This window comes from Procambarus clarkii, chromosome 92, assembly GCF_040958095.1.
Source record: "Procambarus clarkii isolate CNS0578487 chromosome 92, FALCON_Pclarkii_2.0, whole genome shotgun sequence".
Classification (NCBI taxonomy): domain Eukaryota; kingdom Metazoa; phylum Arthropoda; class Malacostraca; order Decapoda; family Cambaridae; genus Procambarus; species Procambarus clarkii.
The window spans coordinates 1,760,626-1,778,125 of NC_091241.1; the positions used below are offsets into that span (position 1 = coordinate 1,760,626).

The window sequence follows — 17,500 nt, forward strand, 5'->3', positions numbered from 1 at the left end:
CCAAAAATCGCGCGATTTTCGCCGCTAACGGCCGAAAACGGCGCGATTTTGCGCAAAAACCATGCGATTTTCGCAGCTGGCAGGCAATAATTGCGATTTTCGCCGCTACCGGCCAAAAACTATGCTATTTTCGCAGCTGGCGGGCAAAAATCGCGATTTTCACCGCTGCCTGGGGTCCCTGGCGGTGCCCGGGGTCCCTGGTGGTGCCCGGGGTCCCTGGTGGTGCCCGGGGTCCTAGGTGGTGCCCGGGGTCCTAGGTGGTGCCCGGGGTCCTAGGTGGTGCCTGGGGTCGCTGGTGGTTCACGGGGTCCCTGGTGGTGCCCGGGGTCCCTGGTGGTGCCCGGGGTCCCTGGTGGTTCCCGGGGTTCCTGGTGGTGCCCGGGGTCCCTGGTGGTGCCCGGGGTCCCTGGTGGTACCCGGGGTCCCTGGTGGTGCCTGGGATCCCTGGTGGTTCCCGGGGTCCCTGGTGGTGCCTGGGATCCCTGGTGGTGCCCGGGGTCCCTGGCGGTGCCCGAGGTCCCTGGTGGTGCCCGGCATCCCAGGTGGTGCCTGGGGGTCCCTGGCGATGCCCGGGGTCCCTAGTGGTGCCCGGGGTCCCTATTGGTGCCCGGGGTCCCTGGTGGTGCCCGGGGTCCCTTGTGGTACCTGGGGTCCCTGGTGGTGCCCGGGGTCCCTGGTGGTGCCCGGGGTCCCTGGTGGTGCCCGGGGTCCCTGGTGGTGCCCGGGGTCCCTGGTGGTGCCCGAGGTCCCTGGTGGTGCCCGGGGTCCCTGGTGGTGCCCGGGGTCCCTGGTGGTGCCCGTGGGTTCATCACAGAAAATTACATTATTTCAATGTTGGGAATCCCTTAGAATGCAAATCTCTTATCTGAATATGCGTTTTGTCACGTCTTTCCCCCACAAAGACTTAATCGGGGCCATGAATGGCAGCAAGAAGGCGACCTCTCTTCAAGGGGGGTGTGAGATTTGATCCTGATCCGTCTATGATCTTCCCCTTCCACTCACCAGTCATGCTACAAAGTATAGTGAGAGTAGCCCCTAGCGTCTGACACCACTTCCTTCAACATTCCCTCTCACAGACATTAAAGATTTTAGTAAAAAAACGAAGAAACAATACTTAATTTTCAAACTTTATTACTTACAAAGCACTTTAGTTGGTAGAATATAAGTGTGGGCGCGTATGTGTATATGTGTGTGTACCGGTGTTACAATGGTGTGTACGTGTTAATGAACCAATTACCTGTCACAAAACTAGTCATCAATCAACACTTATCATACCAGAAATATATATAGATATATAAAATATACATTAATACAAAATATGGGAACTCTTGTGTTTTCACAGCATGGATATGGAAGCTTAACAAAGGCATAGTCTGTTCTATTATATAACAAAGGAAAGACATGTGTCCTTGTTTACACAGGAAATACAAATAACAGACTATATTTGTATCATACAGACATACAACCCTCTTTCAGATAATGTCTTGAAGTCAATCATTGACAACAATAGTTTATACACGCAAGAAATGCTATACTGAATGTTGTATTTGTAATGGAAACACACACTTCTCTATCGTTCTCTTTTTCCCATGTAGCCCCAGCGAGCACTGGTTGCAATTTGCATGATCACAGGCTCCGATGGAAGACAGGCTGCCACTCTGCCCAAGCAATCAGGGCACAACAAAGGACGTAGACCATTCCGGAGACAGAACGGGGGCAAGAGGAAACGGAAATGCGGAAATGTGGCATTATATAGATGGTTTACACTGGACTGTGTTAACCTTTGAAGTTATATAGGACCAAGAGAGGCCATTCAAGTCCCTAGTACTTGTGTATGTGGGTGACAGCACGTTGTCATTGCTCAACCCGTTCTCGCACTTTCGTATAGTCAATATTGGCTTATTAAATACGTGCATATGTGACATACTAATTTATTGTGATTATTTTAGTTTACCTTGAAAAGCTTCATAGAAAACATCGACCTTACCTAACCTTCCTAGTATGTTAAGATAAGCATCTTATTGCTTCGTAATTACAATTGTTACTTAACTTATTATAGGTATAGGTTAAGTAATAATTGTAATTACGAAGCAATAAGATGCTTATCTTAACATACTAAGGAGGTTAGGTAAGGTCGGTGTTTTCTATGAAGCTTTTCAAGGTAAACTAAAATATTCACAATAAATTAGTATGTCACATATGCACGTATTTAATAAGTCAATATTGACTGTAAGAAAGTGCGAGAACGGGTTGCATTGCTCCTTACTAAGGTATTCATCGATTGGTTCCTGGTCTCCGAGAGTGACTGGTTCACAACTTCTGTATTGCTTGATTTGTTCTTACAAATCACGCTGTAAGGCAGTGAATGGCCCTGGTCACTGGAGGAAGAGCCAGTCATGGCGCTCCAGTAGGCACAGAGCCAATCATGGCGCACCAGAAGGCACAGAGCCAATCAACGCCAGCCAGAAGAAACAGGGAGCCAATCATTGCATCCGATTGCGACTTCGAGCCATACACTTGCTGGGGGATTTATTTGGAGTACAGAGGCTTGGAGGGGGAGAGAGGAGGCTATGGGGTGGGGGGGGGGGGGTATGGAGTTAAAGTGGGAGAAGGGAGGCAGAATTTATCAACCATTTACACAGTCACTCACGGAACCTGTAGATCTTCCTTCGATAATGGCGACATAGTTTTCATTCATTAGCGTAAAACTAAGCCACCATTATTTAGGAAAGATGTACAGGTTTCGCAACTAGATGCCTAAACACTTGAAGAATCCTGGCTAAGGGGCGAGGGAACTACCAAGGAGAAAGCACCAAGTCAAAGAGGGATGACCAAAGTATATATACACGAGGAGGCGACAAGCCACACGGCACCTCGGATGCATTTCCGATGGTTCCTTTTATATAAAAGGGGTGACGCCGAGGAAAATAAGACTCGCGTCCCTACCAGACCAAAAAAGACCACAACGCCTCCCGTGGTTCCCGCGTTTTAAGGGGGTCCTCAAGTGTTTCAAAATGGCTTCAGGAAGATGAAGACTTGGGGTAGTTGACGATCCTCTCAGGTGGATGCTGAAGGTCCCAGACAGCCAGGCGTTGTCTTCCAGGCCGCCCTCCAGCACTCCGGCAAGTCCCTTACCCCGCCCCCACCCCTCCAGGAGGGTCGCACGGTCTAGGAGTGGACGGTCTGGTTCATAGTGTCCACGTCGTCGTTGTAAGCTCTCCGGTACTTGACGCTGTCTCCGAACATCTGCCTCGTCTGCCGGAGGAGAGACACCGTCACCTCAAGATATTATAACGCCACTCACAATAATTAGAGAACATTGGAGCGGAGTGCATTGCAGGACGGGGTGGGGGTGGGGGGGGGGAGGAGATGGTGGGAAAGGGGAGACTGATTGAGAGGTGAAGGATGGGGGGTGGGGGGGGGGGTTTAAGGGGGAAGGAGAGGGGGGGGGGAGGTCAAAGGAGGAGGGGGCTGTTGAGATTGAAAGGCCTCAGGTTGAGTGTTGTGGTGAAGAGGTGATGTAATTAATAGGTCGACAGGTGAGGCTTTGAGAGAGAGGGAGGAGAGGGGGGGATGGGGGAGGAGAGGGGAGGAGAGGGGGGGGGGAGAGGGGAAGAATATCGAGAAGGCGCCCCCCATTCTCTTAGTTCATTCAAGTACTTTCATGTTATTTACTGGAACTTACAAAGTGTACTGCTTCAAGTGGCAATGTTCACGCTTTGTACTGTTGATATCGTACACAGCAAGGTAAAAAAGACAAGGAAACTCAAATATTGCTAGGCCTAGTATAGCACACTATTATAGGCCTAATATAGTACATGGGCACTACACACAGAAATCACAATAGCGTGATGCATCAAATGAACATTAAGGCAGCGTCTGGGATGCTCCCGGACGCAGGTTCGAATCCTCATCACGGCCCTTGTGGATTTGTTCATAGTACCATTGGGGCTAATTTAATGATACCAAACGTGATGCCTCCTTTGGATCCAATCGTTTATTTTTGAACGTTTGATGTAATACCATCATTTTAGAGATAGGAAGGTGAGGGGGGGGGGGGGTGGTTGCCGTCTGGCATTTGTATTAAGTGAGCTTCAAAGACTTAAACAATTAAACTCCGCTTATTGACGGCTCAGAAACTGACATTTATTTAATAATCTTTATTGACAATGTTGTTATATATATATATATATATATATATATATATATATATATATATATATATATATATATATATATATATATACCTATACTCAATTTATATATATATATATATATATATATATATATATATATATATATTTTTTTTTAATTCAATTTGATCTGACAGTGAAGGTGCTACTCATCCACTCCCACACGAGACAAACGAACACACATTAAAAAATACCTATACTCAATTTATATATATATATATATATATATATATATATATATATATATATATATATATATATATATATATATATATATATGTATATATAACTTTTTAACACTCAACCCACCAGGAGACTCGAACCCTGGCCCACAGAGTGGCAGGTACACACTGTATCCACTGCACCATACTTCAAAGCCATAAGAGAGGTAGGAATTCTGGGGGTATTTAACCAACAGAATTCCATTACTCTCCCAGGCAATGAGATGATGAGGGACCTCTGGTGTTCTTTAATCGAGCCCTGTTATGTGGGAAAACTCGGTGTAAATGCTCAATGTACAGACTTGCCTAATCGCAAGCTGAAGTTTATAACTTTTTAACACTCAACCCACCAGGAGACTCGAACCCTGGCCCACAGAGTGGCAGATACACACACTATCCACTGCACCATACTTCAAAGCCATAAGAGAGGTAGGAATTCTGGGGTGCCACCTACCCTGGTTCTCCTGAAGAGGACGTAGGTGAAGACGAGGGTGCCAGTGAAGAGCAAGAGGACGCCGACGACGATGGAACTGACGATGAGGACACCATAGTGGCCCTCTTCACTGACGAAGGGGCGAGGGGCGCCGCACTCAAAGGTATGGGCGCGGCCCAGCAGGTCCGCAACGCGATTGGCGCGATCCGCAATTGGCTCGGCGCACCTGACGGGTTAATGCAAGGTGACGGGTTAGTACAAGGGGGTGACAGAAAGGGAAGGGGAATTAGGAGAGTGGGAACTATCGGGAGAAATAGCTATGATATAGCAATGTAGGTATTAGATAGCAATGATGCCCAACCACTTGGACGGTCGGGGATTGAACGCCGACCTGCATGAAGCGAGACCGTATGCGCTCTACCGTCCAGCCCAAGTGGTTGGACAGGGGAAAAGAGGAGAAGGTGAGGAGGGGGAGTTAGGAGGGAAGGACGGAGAGGGGTTGTAGGGAGATGGGACAGAGGATGAGGTATAACCAACACATACTCATAGTATGCTGAGTGTAGTAACATACTCATAGTATACTGAGTGTGGTAACATACTCACAGTATACTGAGTGTGGTAACATACTCACAGTATGCTGAGTGTGGTAACATACAGTATACTGAGTGTGGTAACATACTCACAGTATGCTGAGTGTGGTAACATACTCACAGTATGCTGAGTGTGGTAACATACAGTATGCTGAGTGTGGTAACATACTCACAGTATGCTGAGTGTGGTAACATACTCACAGTATACTGAGTGTGGTAACATACTCACAGTATGCTGAGTGTGGTAACATACTCACAGTATGCTGAGTGTGGTATCATACAGTATGCTGAGTGTGGTAACATACTCACAGTATGCTGAGTGTGGTAACATACTCACAGTATACTGAGTGTGGTAACATACTCACAGTATACTGAGTGTGGTAACATACTCACAGTATGCTGAGTGTGGTAACATACTCACAGTATGCTGAGTGTGGTAACATACTCACAGTATACTGAGTGTGGTAACATACTCACAGTATACTGAGTGTGGTAACATACAGTATACTGAGTGTGGTAACATACTCACAGTATGCTGAGTGTGGTAACATACTCACAGTATACTGAGTGTGGTAACATACTCACAGTATACTGAGTGTGGTAACATACAGTATACTGAGTGTGGTAACATACTCACAGTATGCTGAGTGTGGTAACATACTCACAGTATACTGAGTGTGGTAACATACTCACAGTATGCTGAGTGTGGTAACATACTCACAGTATACTGAGTGTGGTAACATACTCACAGTATGCTGAGTGTGGTAACATACTCACAGTATGCTGAGTGTGGTAACATACTCACAGTATACTGAGTGTGGTAACATACTCACAGTATGCTGAGTGTGGTAACATACTCACAGTATACTGAGTGTGGTAACATACTCACAGTATGCTGAGTGTGGTAACATACTCACAGTATACTGAGTGTGGTAACATACTCACAGTATACTGAGTGTGGTAACATACAGTATACTGAGTGTGGTAACATACTCACAGTATGCTGAGTGTGGTAACATACTCACAGTATACTGAGTGTGGTAACATACTCACAGTATGCTGAGTGTGGTAACATACTCACAGTATACTGAGTGTGGTAACATACTCACAGTATACTGAGTGTGGTAACATACTCACAGTATACTGAGTGTGGTAACATACTCACAGTATGCTGAGTGTGGTAACATACTCACAGTATACTGAGTGTGGTCTGAGGGTTCTTGGCCTCCAGGTCTGGGAGCAGGGTCTCCGCCACCCACCGGAAGTTACAATCACAGTTCCAGGGATTGTTCTGGATGTCCACATATGTGAGCGCGAGCCACGGCAGCAGCTCCTCCTCCAGAACCATCAAGTTGTTGTTCTGGATGTGGATCTGGAGTGGTGGAGAGTGGCGCTGGTCAGTGCAAGGATTGTGGTGATGGACCATTAAGACCAACATGCTCAACACGGGTCCTCACCCGCCAAACACACACCGAAACTACGACGTTGGTACAACGTTCGAACAAGTTTTAACACCTCCTAACCAGTTATAATAACCAATATAGCACGTTGTAACAACGTTCTAATACGTCATAAACACGTTAAGCCAAGATGTAACAACTTTATTACAAGTTGTAACAAGCGGAAAATGGAGACAGTTTCGGTTTGTGTTTCCAGGGCCTCAGAGACAATCACCCACGTTACAAAAATCACTTAGAAAACAGTCCAAAACTTGAAGATATAAGTCTATGACGAATGAAACAATTTGGAGGAAATTTTTATTTTATAAATGAAAACATTTATTTATTAATTTTTGTTAATGATTACATTGTAATTTCCAGGACATAACTGACTGGCTTTTCCCAGGATGCAACCGACAATAGTCTAACTCCCAGGAACCTATTTATTGCAAGGTGAACAGAAGGAACGGGTGTAACGGATACACAGGTCACGCCCTACACGGGAATCGAACCCAGGAACAATTAGCCGAGTCGACAGCATTAACATCATTGACCATTTGCTCATTCATGAGTAAGAGAGCCCTCACTCTTAACCTACCACCGCCCCAGCACGTCGTGCGTGAGGAAGGAAGCCAACACACACCTGTTGAAGAGCCAGGTCGTCGTCTTGGGTGACGCGGAAGGCCTTCCTGTCGATGACGGAGAGTTGAGGGTTGTCAGACATCTTCAGGACCTGCAACCCCCTCAGGCTGGTGAAGGCGTTCACTCCTACGTTTCTCAGGGCCGGCATTGCGCTCATTTCCAGCACCTGCAGTGTGCTCAAGCCTTCCTGGAAGTCTCCCGCCATCACCGTCTGCAGGGGGCAGGAAGGAGTGTTACAATAGTCAAGAAAAATCATATTTAGACTTAACACCAAAATGAATACCAGCAATATCTTCGTGTGCTATAACGAATCATCAAAGAAAATGGTCACGCACAGCAGTGCTCACTTAGTTGTACTTGTAGGGGTTGAGCTCTGGCTCTTTGGTCCCGCCTCTAAACTGTCAATCAACTGGTGTACAGGTTCCTGAGCCTACTGGACTCTATCTACACTTGAAACTGTGTATGGAGTCAGCCTCCACCACATCACTGCCTAATGCATTCCATTTGTTAACTACTGATACTGAAAAAGTTCTTTCTAACGTCTCTGTGGCTCATTTGGGTACTCAGTCTCCACCTGTGTCCCCTTGTTCGCGTCCCACCAGTGTTGAACAGATTATCTTTATCTACAGGGAGCAGTGCAAGTGAGCTTCTGATATCTTCATAATTCATTGTCAGGGGACAGGCAGCCACTGTATATACATGTAAGGCTCATATCAAAATCCCCTCTTCCCCCCCCCATCCCCCAAATGTCGAATTACTAACCCTTCCCTAGGATGCAACCCTACAAAAAAATGACTCCCGGGTACCTGTTTAATGCTAGGTGAACAGATGCATTAGGTGTTAGAAAACTCGCTCACCCATTTCCTATTTACTCCCAGGTGAACAGGTGCATTAGGTGATAGAAAACTCGCCCAACCATTTCCGTTCCGCCCGGGATTCAAACCTGGAATTCCCGATAGCGAGTCGAGAACGAAGCCAACTTTGCTACCAGGATATGACAGCGCACGCGCAGTGTCCGCCTCACCATTCCTGGCACTGCTGCCCGTACTCACCATTCCTGGCACTGCTGCCCGTACTCACCATTCCTGGCACTGCTGCCCATACTCACCATTCCAGGCACTGCTGCCCGTACTCACCATTCCTGGCACTGCTGCCCGTACTCACCATTCCTGGCACTGCTGCCCATACTCACCATTCCAGGCACTGCTGCCCGTACTCACCATTCCTGGCACTGCTGCCCATACTCACCATTCCAGGCACTGCTGCCCATACTCACCATTCCTGGCACCGCTGCCCATACTCACCATTCCAGGCACTGCTGCCCATACTCACCATTCCTGGCACTGCTGCCCGTACTCACCATTCCTGGCACTGCTGCCCATACTCACCATTCCTGGCACCGCTGCCCGTACTCACCACAATAGGATTGGCATTCAGGTTGAGATGCACGAGAGTGTGGGCGTACTGCACCTCCGACGGCACGGACGTGAACTGGTTCCCCGCCAGCGTCAGCACCCGCAGCTTCCTTCAACAGCAGAAAGGAAAAGCAACTGTCAGAAAGTGCCAAGCCATTACGACTATATACAGCACTGGGAAGGGAGTCGGGATAAGGATTCGGGATATATATATATATATATATATATATATATATATATATATATATATATATATATATATATATATATATATATATATATTTATATATTTGGAGACAGTATAGTCTCGTCTATAGCAAATATAAGACTTTCAAAAGTCTATTGGGAACCCAGCCTTTTGATGTTACCTGGAATGAACTTGCTATCCATGTCCGTCCCACTGGTACTGACCAGGTCCTGTATACACCACTGGTACTGACCAGGTCCTGTATACACCACTGGTACTGACCAGGTCCTGTATACACCACTGGTACTGACCAGGTCCTGTTTACACCACTGACCAGGTCCTGTATACACCACTGGTACTGACCAGGTCCTGTTTACACCACTGACCAGGTCCTGTATACACCACTGGCACTGACCAGGTCCTGTTTACACCACTGGTACTGACCAGGTCCTGTTTACACCACTGACCAGGTCCTGTATACACCACTGGCACTGACCAGGTCCTGTTTACACCAATGTGCCAGTGTGTATACAGGTTCCTTCCATACCCCCTCTACGAGGGGTACGGAAGGCTCCTCTACGAGGGGTACGGAAGGCACCTCTACGAGGGGTACGGAAGGCACCTCTACGAGGGGTACGGAAGGCTCCTCTACGAGGGGTACGGAAGGCTCCTCTACGAGGGGTACGGAAGGCACCTCTACGAGGGGTACGGAAGGCACTTCTACGAGGGGTTCGGAAGGCTCCTCTACGAGGGGTACGGAAGGCACCTCTACGAGGGGTACGGAAGGCTCCTCTACGAGGGGTACGGAAGGCACCTCTACGAGGGGTACGGAAGGCTCCTCTACGAGGGGTACGGAAGGCACCTCTACGAGGGGTACGGAAGGCACCTCTACGAGGGGTACGGAAGGCTCCTCTACGAGGGGTACGGAAGGCTCCTCTACGAGGGGTACGGAAGGCACCTCTACGAGGGGTACGGAAGGCACCTCTACGAGGGGTACGGAAGGCACCTCTACGAGGGGTTCGGAAGGCTCCTCTACGAGGGGTACGGAAGGTTCCTCTACGAGGGGTACGGAAGGCTCCTCTACGAGGGGTACGGAAGGCTCCTCTACGAGGGGTACGGAAGGCTCCTCTACGAGGGGTACGGAAGGCTCCTCTACGAGGGGCACGGAAGGCTCCTCTACGAGGGGTACGGAAGGCTCCTCTACGAGGGGTACGGAAGGCTCCTCTACGAGGGGTACGGAAGGCACCTCTCAGTAAGTAGGCTCGTAAGGCGGTGCACGTGGGGGTCCTGTGAGTACATGGTAATGTGGGGTCCTGTACACAGTCCTGTACGTGGGGAAATTAAGACATTTCTGTCAAAGAGCTTTAGTGACGGCTACGTTTACAGGACATCAATCCATATCCTATTATAACCTCTCCTGACGGACTTGTAAATTGTCTAGGAGTCCCTCACCAGGCAGGAAATGGTGCCTGAGTTTGACGGAATCGTTTTGTATCCTGAGGCAAAATTCCATCTCGTCTACGTCACCTTAATATATGGTAATCTATTAATTTTCTAGGGGCCAGATTCTTGAAGCAGTTACGCAAGCACTTACGAACCTGTCCATCTTTTCTCAATCTTTGGCGGCTTTGTTTACAATTATTAAACAGTTAATAAACTTCGAAGCACCAGGAGGCTGTTTATAACAATAACAACAGTTGATTGGGAAGTTTTCATGCTTGTAAACTGTTTAATAAATGTAACCAAAGCCGTCAAAGATTGAGGAAAGATGTTCACGTTGGTAAGTACTGGCATAACTGCTTCGTGAATCTGGCCCCAGGTTCTTTGACCAGTCGGAATCTGTAGAGTTTAGAGACGACTTTGGCCCATTAGTGCCGCCCATTAGGGCTCCAGTCGCCACTGCCACACTCACGTTAGGTCTGCCAGGAAGTGGGACGGCAGGCGGTTGAGGCCCGTCTGTGAGAGGTCCAGCTCCTCCAGGCTGTGAAGTTCGGTGATGGCAGCAGCCATGTTCCAGGTGATGTCTTCAATGGGGTTGTGGGAGAGGAAGAGATGCTTGAGGAAGGGAAGGTGGCGCAAGGCGTTACGCCTCAGGGACCTGATATTGTTGTAGCTCAGGTCCAGCTTCTCCAGGGGTAGGGGCTCGGGGTAGGTGGAGTTGTAGTTCCCTGAGGGACACAGAGAATAGGTCGTAAAGGAGTCTGTGATAGAGGTTATAATTTAGCAGGTCTTACCTTATCTATCACGTAGACACACACACACAGTGTTTAACTCTAGTATTCTCAGATTACTCGTCTGTGCAAATGCCAGAATTTTGGTAACATGTGTTGGGTGAGAGAATTATCGTCCAGAATATTACTTTTTAACACATCTGAATACATCAAAATATTAACTGGAATCTGGAAGTATAAAGTTTCACTGGAATCAAGACTACTTCAGTTTGGTTTGAGAATCTACATTCTCTATTTTGATGGAAATTTAAATCCTGTGTAGAAAATTTATTACATAATGATTTTTTCACTGTAATTGCTTTTTGGAATTATATTAAATTGGACAAATTATACGAGACTTTTAGCATTACCTGGCTGATAACTGTTGGAATTTTCTGTGCCTCTGATCCCCAATCTTCAAATGGTTTCCAATCATCTCTATAATATTTCTGCTCACCTCTTATCCCCCTTTATTATAACGACATACCTCTCATTGCTTCAGCCTATAACGTCATGCCCCCTGGTATAGCGACACCCCCACCTGTCATGCCCCCTGATATAACGACGCCCCACACTAGTCATGTCCCCTGCTATAGCGACACCCCCACCTGTCATGCCCTTGCTATAGCGACACCCCCACCTGTCATGTCCCCTGCTATAGCGACACCCCCACCTGTCATACCCCGTACTATAGCGACACCCCCACCTGTCATGCCCCCTGCTATAACAACGTCTCCACCTGTCATGCTCCCTGCTATAGCGACACCCCCACCTGTCATGCCCCCTGCTATAGCGACACCCCCACCTGTCATGCCCCCTGCTATAGCGACACCCCCACCTGTCATGCCCCCTGCTATAACAACGTCTCCACCTGTCATGCTCCCTGCTATAGCGACACCCCCACCTGTCATGCTCCCTGCTATAGCGACACCCCCACCTGTCATGCCCCCTGCTATAGCGACACCCCCACCTGTCATGCCCCCTGCTATAGCGACACCCCCACCTGTCATGCCCCCTGCTATAACAACGTCTCCACCTGTCATGCTCCCTGCTATAACAACGTCCCCACCTGTCATACCCCCTGCTATAGCGACCCCCCCCCCCCACCACTCACCCTTGAAGACGTCCTCAAGCAGAGACTCCTCCGTCAAGTTGTTGAACTGGAAGGACAGATCCTTGAGGTCCGGCAGGTTCATAAAGGCTCCGTCTGCTATCTTCCTCACATGGTTCCTCCTACAAGGAGACAACTCTTAACTACTCACTGGTTATGAGAGAATAGGTTGGTAATTATGAGACAGCACTGAGACGTGGGTATTTAGTACTCTGAAGGGAGTTCAAGGAGCAGGGAGGAATATACCTTGATAAATACACACACAAATCACAATAGCGTGATGTATCAAATGAACAAATTCACAAAGGTTTCCACAATTCCACAATTCTTTTGACTATGTCTTGGCGCAGTCGACTTAGGCAGCGACTGGGATCATCCCGGGCGTAAGTTCGAATCCTCATCACGACCCTTGTGGATTTGTACACCTTGATAAGCTTTATGGGGGGAAAATTGTGATAAGGTTCCTTCCCTGCGTTATTAAAAATAGATTTTGATCCATTCTAAACGACTTTGAATTTTCCATCAATCTCTTTAGGCTATGTGGCTCAATTGTGCCAATAATCTTATATAATTGAATGTGTCTATTAATCCTTATGGCATTGTTAATTACATTCTCCCTTAGATGCATAGGTTTCTATAATTTAATCACCCACCAGTATAAGTAAGCCTTTAACGTGAACTATGAGATGCATAACACTACAAGGTACTGTCAACCATCTTGAGAGGTTATCTTGAGATGATTTCGGGGCTTTAGTGTCCTCGCGGCCCGGTCATCGACCAGGCCTCCACCCCCAGGAAGCAGCCCGTGACAGCTGACTAACACCCAGGTACCTATTTACTGCTAGGTAACAGGGGCATAGGGTGAAAGAAACTTGGGCCATTTGTTTCTGCCTCGTGCGGGAATCGAATCCGCACCGCAGAATTACGAGTCCTGCGCGCTATCCACCAGGCTACGAGGCCTGTATCTTCAAAATCTCAAACCAGCTGCATGACGGCTCTCTGTAATTAAGATCAAGGTGGAATAGACGATGTATATGTAACACATGAAGCAAATTAATCCTGTTTAAAACTACAACGATGGAGCCATTTTGTGTACCACCTCAGTTTTCGCCTCGTTACAACCATTATACAACCATTATTACAACCATACTTGTATTGGTTGTAGTAAGGTTTATTATGGTCAGACAGACAGGCAGGGGGATGTAAACACCTGTGTTGCTGAGCACAACACGTCTGGTGGAGGCCACGGAAACTGAGCATTATATAGACTTGAGACCGTGAGCACCGGGCAAGTCGTGTCATAGGTGGCAGAGGCATCAAGGATTCTGTCTAGGGACAAGTGACCCTGACACACGTCAGGGGACACACACGTCAGGGGACACACACGTCAGGGGAGACACACGTCAGGGGAGACACACGTCAGGGGGGACACACACGTCAGGGGGGACACACACGTCAGGGGGGACACACACGTCAGGGGGGACACACACGTCAGGGGAGACACACGTCAGGGGAGACACACGTCAGGGGGGGACACACGTCAGGGGAGACACACGTCAGGGGGGGACACACGTCAGGGGGGACACACACGTCAGGGGGGACACACACGTCAGGGGAGACACACGTCAGGGGAGACACACGTCAGGGGGGACACACACGTCAGGGGGGACACACACGTCAGGGGAGACACACGTCAGGGGAGACACACGTCAGGGGGGACACACGTCAGGGGGGACACACGTCAGGGGGGACACACGTCAGGGGAGACACACGTCAGGGGAGACACACGTCAGGGGGGACACACGTCAGGGGAGACACGTCAGGGGGGACACACACGTCAGGGGGGACACACACGTCAGGGGACACACACGTCAGGGGAGAACAGATGAACATCCTGAAAATCGGGACATTCAACAAGGCGGTGCATGCCTAAGTTGAACAATGGAGTTCAGAGAATAATTAACAGAGTGTTCCATTAGGTGCTCCATGTTGTGAGTGCGTGGGGGGTATTATGTAACCTCGCCAGAGCCGTTTCCCACCGTCTCTTGTGGTGGTAGAAAGAAGGGCAAGGGGACAGGTCACTTTATTTGTCCCCTAACTCCCCTTGCCACTTCGGGGGGGTATAGGGTTTTTATGTAGCTTCGGAGCCCGATCTCCCCAGCCACAGGGCATGGCGAGACGGACCCCTAAGCATACCTAATACCCTAACACACACAAACTAAAATAAACATATATGGCAGATCTCATCACACCCACAAGAGTTAAGATGATACTAATAATACATAATAATAACCTTTAAGAGCACGCAGTTTGTTACCTCAAACACCAGGCTAATGACCTTGCCAACAGTCGTGGATTACAGAATGAATCATTTAGTAGAAATCTGAATAAGGAATTCTCTTCCGGGAAATGTTGTCAGCATGACGTCCTTAGCAGCAGTGTCAACAAGTTGGTTGTGTATCTAGAGATACACAACCAGTACTGGGTTCACCCACCACAAAATGCCAACTTTTACAAACTGGCGAGAGCCATAGGACACTGCAAGAGCCAACCACCATGAGGAAGGAACGTTGATGTCAAGGCAACAGCTGACAAAGTGTATTCAAAATTTCAGTCCGTCTTCACATACAAAGATTCAAGCTCGTTAATCCAGCCACCAAACCCCCCTGTTTATGAATGTCACAAATACAATGTGAGTCGGTTTACACTGGAATTTTGATGCCACGGTTGATAGTGTTAGTTCTCAGGTGTATTAAAGTAAGAGGACAGGCTGGTATTTAGCAATTTTTTTTTCTAGAAAAAGCTACGTCCACCCATGATTGGCATGTACCTCACAGTAATCACTGTGCAGAGTTGGGTGAAACTAGCCCAAACGTCTGCCCTCCTTGGACACACATACATTATTTTATATACATCATCTGATACAGAGATACATAATTAAACAACAAATTCTAGACTAGTACAAAATTTACAAAATTATATATATATATATATATATATATATATATATATATATATATATATATATATATATATATATATATATATATATAACAATATTAATACATAAATATACACAATCTAAATACAAGCCTCTTTTTGTATAGAGAAAATATATTTTAGATATTTAAAAAATATGAAATTCAAATTAATACATAAACATGTATATTATACATGTCATGTATAGCGACGATAGTCCTTACTTGAAGCTTAAGCTGAGCAAGTTGTGGAGGAGAGGCAGCTGAGGAACCTCGTAGATGATATTGTTAGCGAAGTCCAGCTCCCAGGGGAAGGTGAAGTTGTTGACGGACAGGTCCGGTACCTGACGACCAACACCTTGTTAATGTTGCTGTCTTGTTCCACACACACACACACACACACACACACACACACACACACACACACACACACACACACACACACACACACACACACACACACACACACACAGCCTCACCTCACGCAACTCTGTTGTAGTGCAGTCCACGTCGAAGGGCACTGTGCCAAGGCACTCGCATGTGGCACAGATGACGGGAACCTTCTCAGTGACGGGTGGCACTGTGCCCGCCATCACTGCTGGCACTGCCAGGCCCATCACCGCCAGCACAGCCATCAACACCTGTTGGGAACGGCGGGGTTGAGAACAAGTGCCTGTCTTTAAACACTCTCGTGGTTATTAAATTGGCTTAAACAACATATATGCGGAAAAATGTTGATGAGAATGTTTAATGTTTATTATGCTAGAAAATATAGGCCTATTGAATGTGTATGTTGCACATTGCAAGCAAATTTGACTTCGTGAAAGAATGGCTCATATACCCAACTATTTTGTGATGCAATAATCGTGAGTGTTGTGTTAAATGTTTAAAGGCCTCAGATGTTGGAGGTGTTTTCTCAGTGTTTCTGGTGTTGTAGAGATCGAAGACAATTACAGCTCTTACACCTGTGAAGTTTAAAACACCTGACGAGGTGTGATTTAACAGGTAAATAATAATAACTGTGTTTTTTCCTTAGACAATATTGGTAGTGATATTTCAGTTACAAGTAACAAGTGTTGTATATTGGGCCGTGTTCTTCTATATGGATTTTGTCTGGGTTGTATATTTGTGCGTATAATTGGTGGCGCGTTAGATATGTTTCTTTGTTAAGCTTTAACTATGTAATTTATTAGAATTATTAAGCATCTAAGTACTAAAAATCGAGTAACGTAATATTGAAGAAGTTTACCGTAGTTACCCCTTCTGATGGTAACGTTTTCTTCGATGATAAGATACCCATTTTCTCTGACGACACGGCAAGTGCTTCAAATAATATATATTATATATTATACAGGCTTCCTGTCCCCCAACAAAACGACTGTCTTCATCATTAACCACTTTTTAGTATTTTTTTTACCCCTTAAGAGACATTTCTAATTCCCCAAATTGCAATTCCTGACCTTTCCCAAGATACCTCTCGACAACAGTTGACTAACTACAGTGGACTTACTTACTACTATGTGAATACTAGAATTAGGTGAAAGGAAACGTGCCCAATCACTTCTGACACTCCAGGGAATCGAACTTGAGATCTACAGTGGTGACTCGACAACGACGCCAACTGTGCTATAAAACAGACACATTTTGGGAGAGACCTGGGTAAATACTGGTTTCTTGATTGATGAAACGAATCACCAGATAACGTAATAGACGAGGAATTGATGGATTGTTTCAAGCGTAGGTTAGATCCACCCAGACTCTACCATATATATGGTAAAGTCTGGGAGGATATATATAGGAGCTGACTCGTATGGGACAATGGCACTCTTGCACTGTCCTTAATTTGTATGTTATTATGGTCCTGCTAACATGGTCCCCCCATGGAATTTCTCACCCATCGAGGGGGGCCCTTCCATGGCCCCAGCATGGTCTCCCATCCAGGGGCCCTTCCATGGCCCCAGCATGGTCTCCCATCCAGGGGCCCTTCCATGGCCCCAGCATGGTCTCCCATCCAGGGGCCCTTCCATGGCCCCAGCATGGCCTCCCATCCAGGGGCCCTTCCATGGCCCCAGCATGGTCTC

The 17,500-nt window shown here is 47.2% G+C and overlaps 1 protein-coding gene across 5 annotated transcripts in view; it reads right to left on the minus strand.

Moving 5' to 3' along the window:
* Nucleotides 1-1,114: 1,114 nt before the first annotated feature.
* LOC123775199 (chondroadherin) overlaps nt 1,115-17,500 on the minus strand; it is a 60,881-nt gene continuing 44,495 nt past the window's right edge. For all 5 annotated transcript variants that reach the window (XM_045770180.2, XM_069319116.1, XM_045770177.2 and 2 more), the window contains 9 exons: nt 15,899-16,060; nt 15,645-15,763; nt 12,445-12,563; nt 11,033-11,288; nt 8,935-9,043; nt 7,520-7,729; nt 6,631-6,809; nt 4,869-5,073; nt 1,115-3,255 (listed from right to left, as the gene is read on the minus strand). In XM_045770180.2, the coding sequence (XP_045626136.1) occupies nt 3,169-3,255; nt 4,869-5,073; nt 6,631-6,809; nt 7,520-7,729; nt 8,935-9,043; nt 11,033-11,288; nt 12,445-12,563; nt 15,645-15,763; nt 15,899-16,060 (1,446 nt within the window). In that variant the 3' untranslated portion in view covers nt 1,115-3,168. The remainder of the gene's footprint in view (nt 3,256-4,868; nt 5,074-6,630; nt 6,810-7,519; nt 7,730-8,934; nt 9,044-11,032; nt 11,289-12,444; nt 12,564-15,644; nt 15,764-15,898; nt 16,061-17,500) is intronic.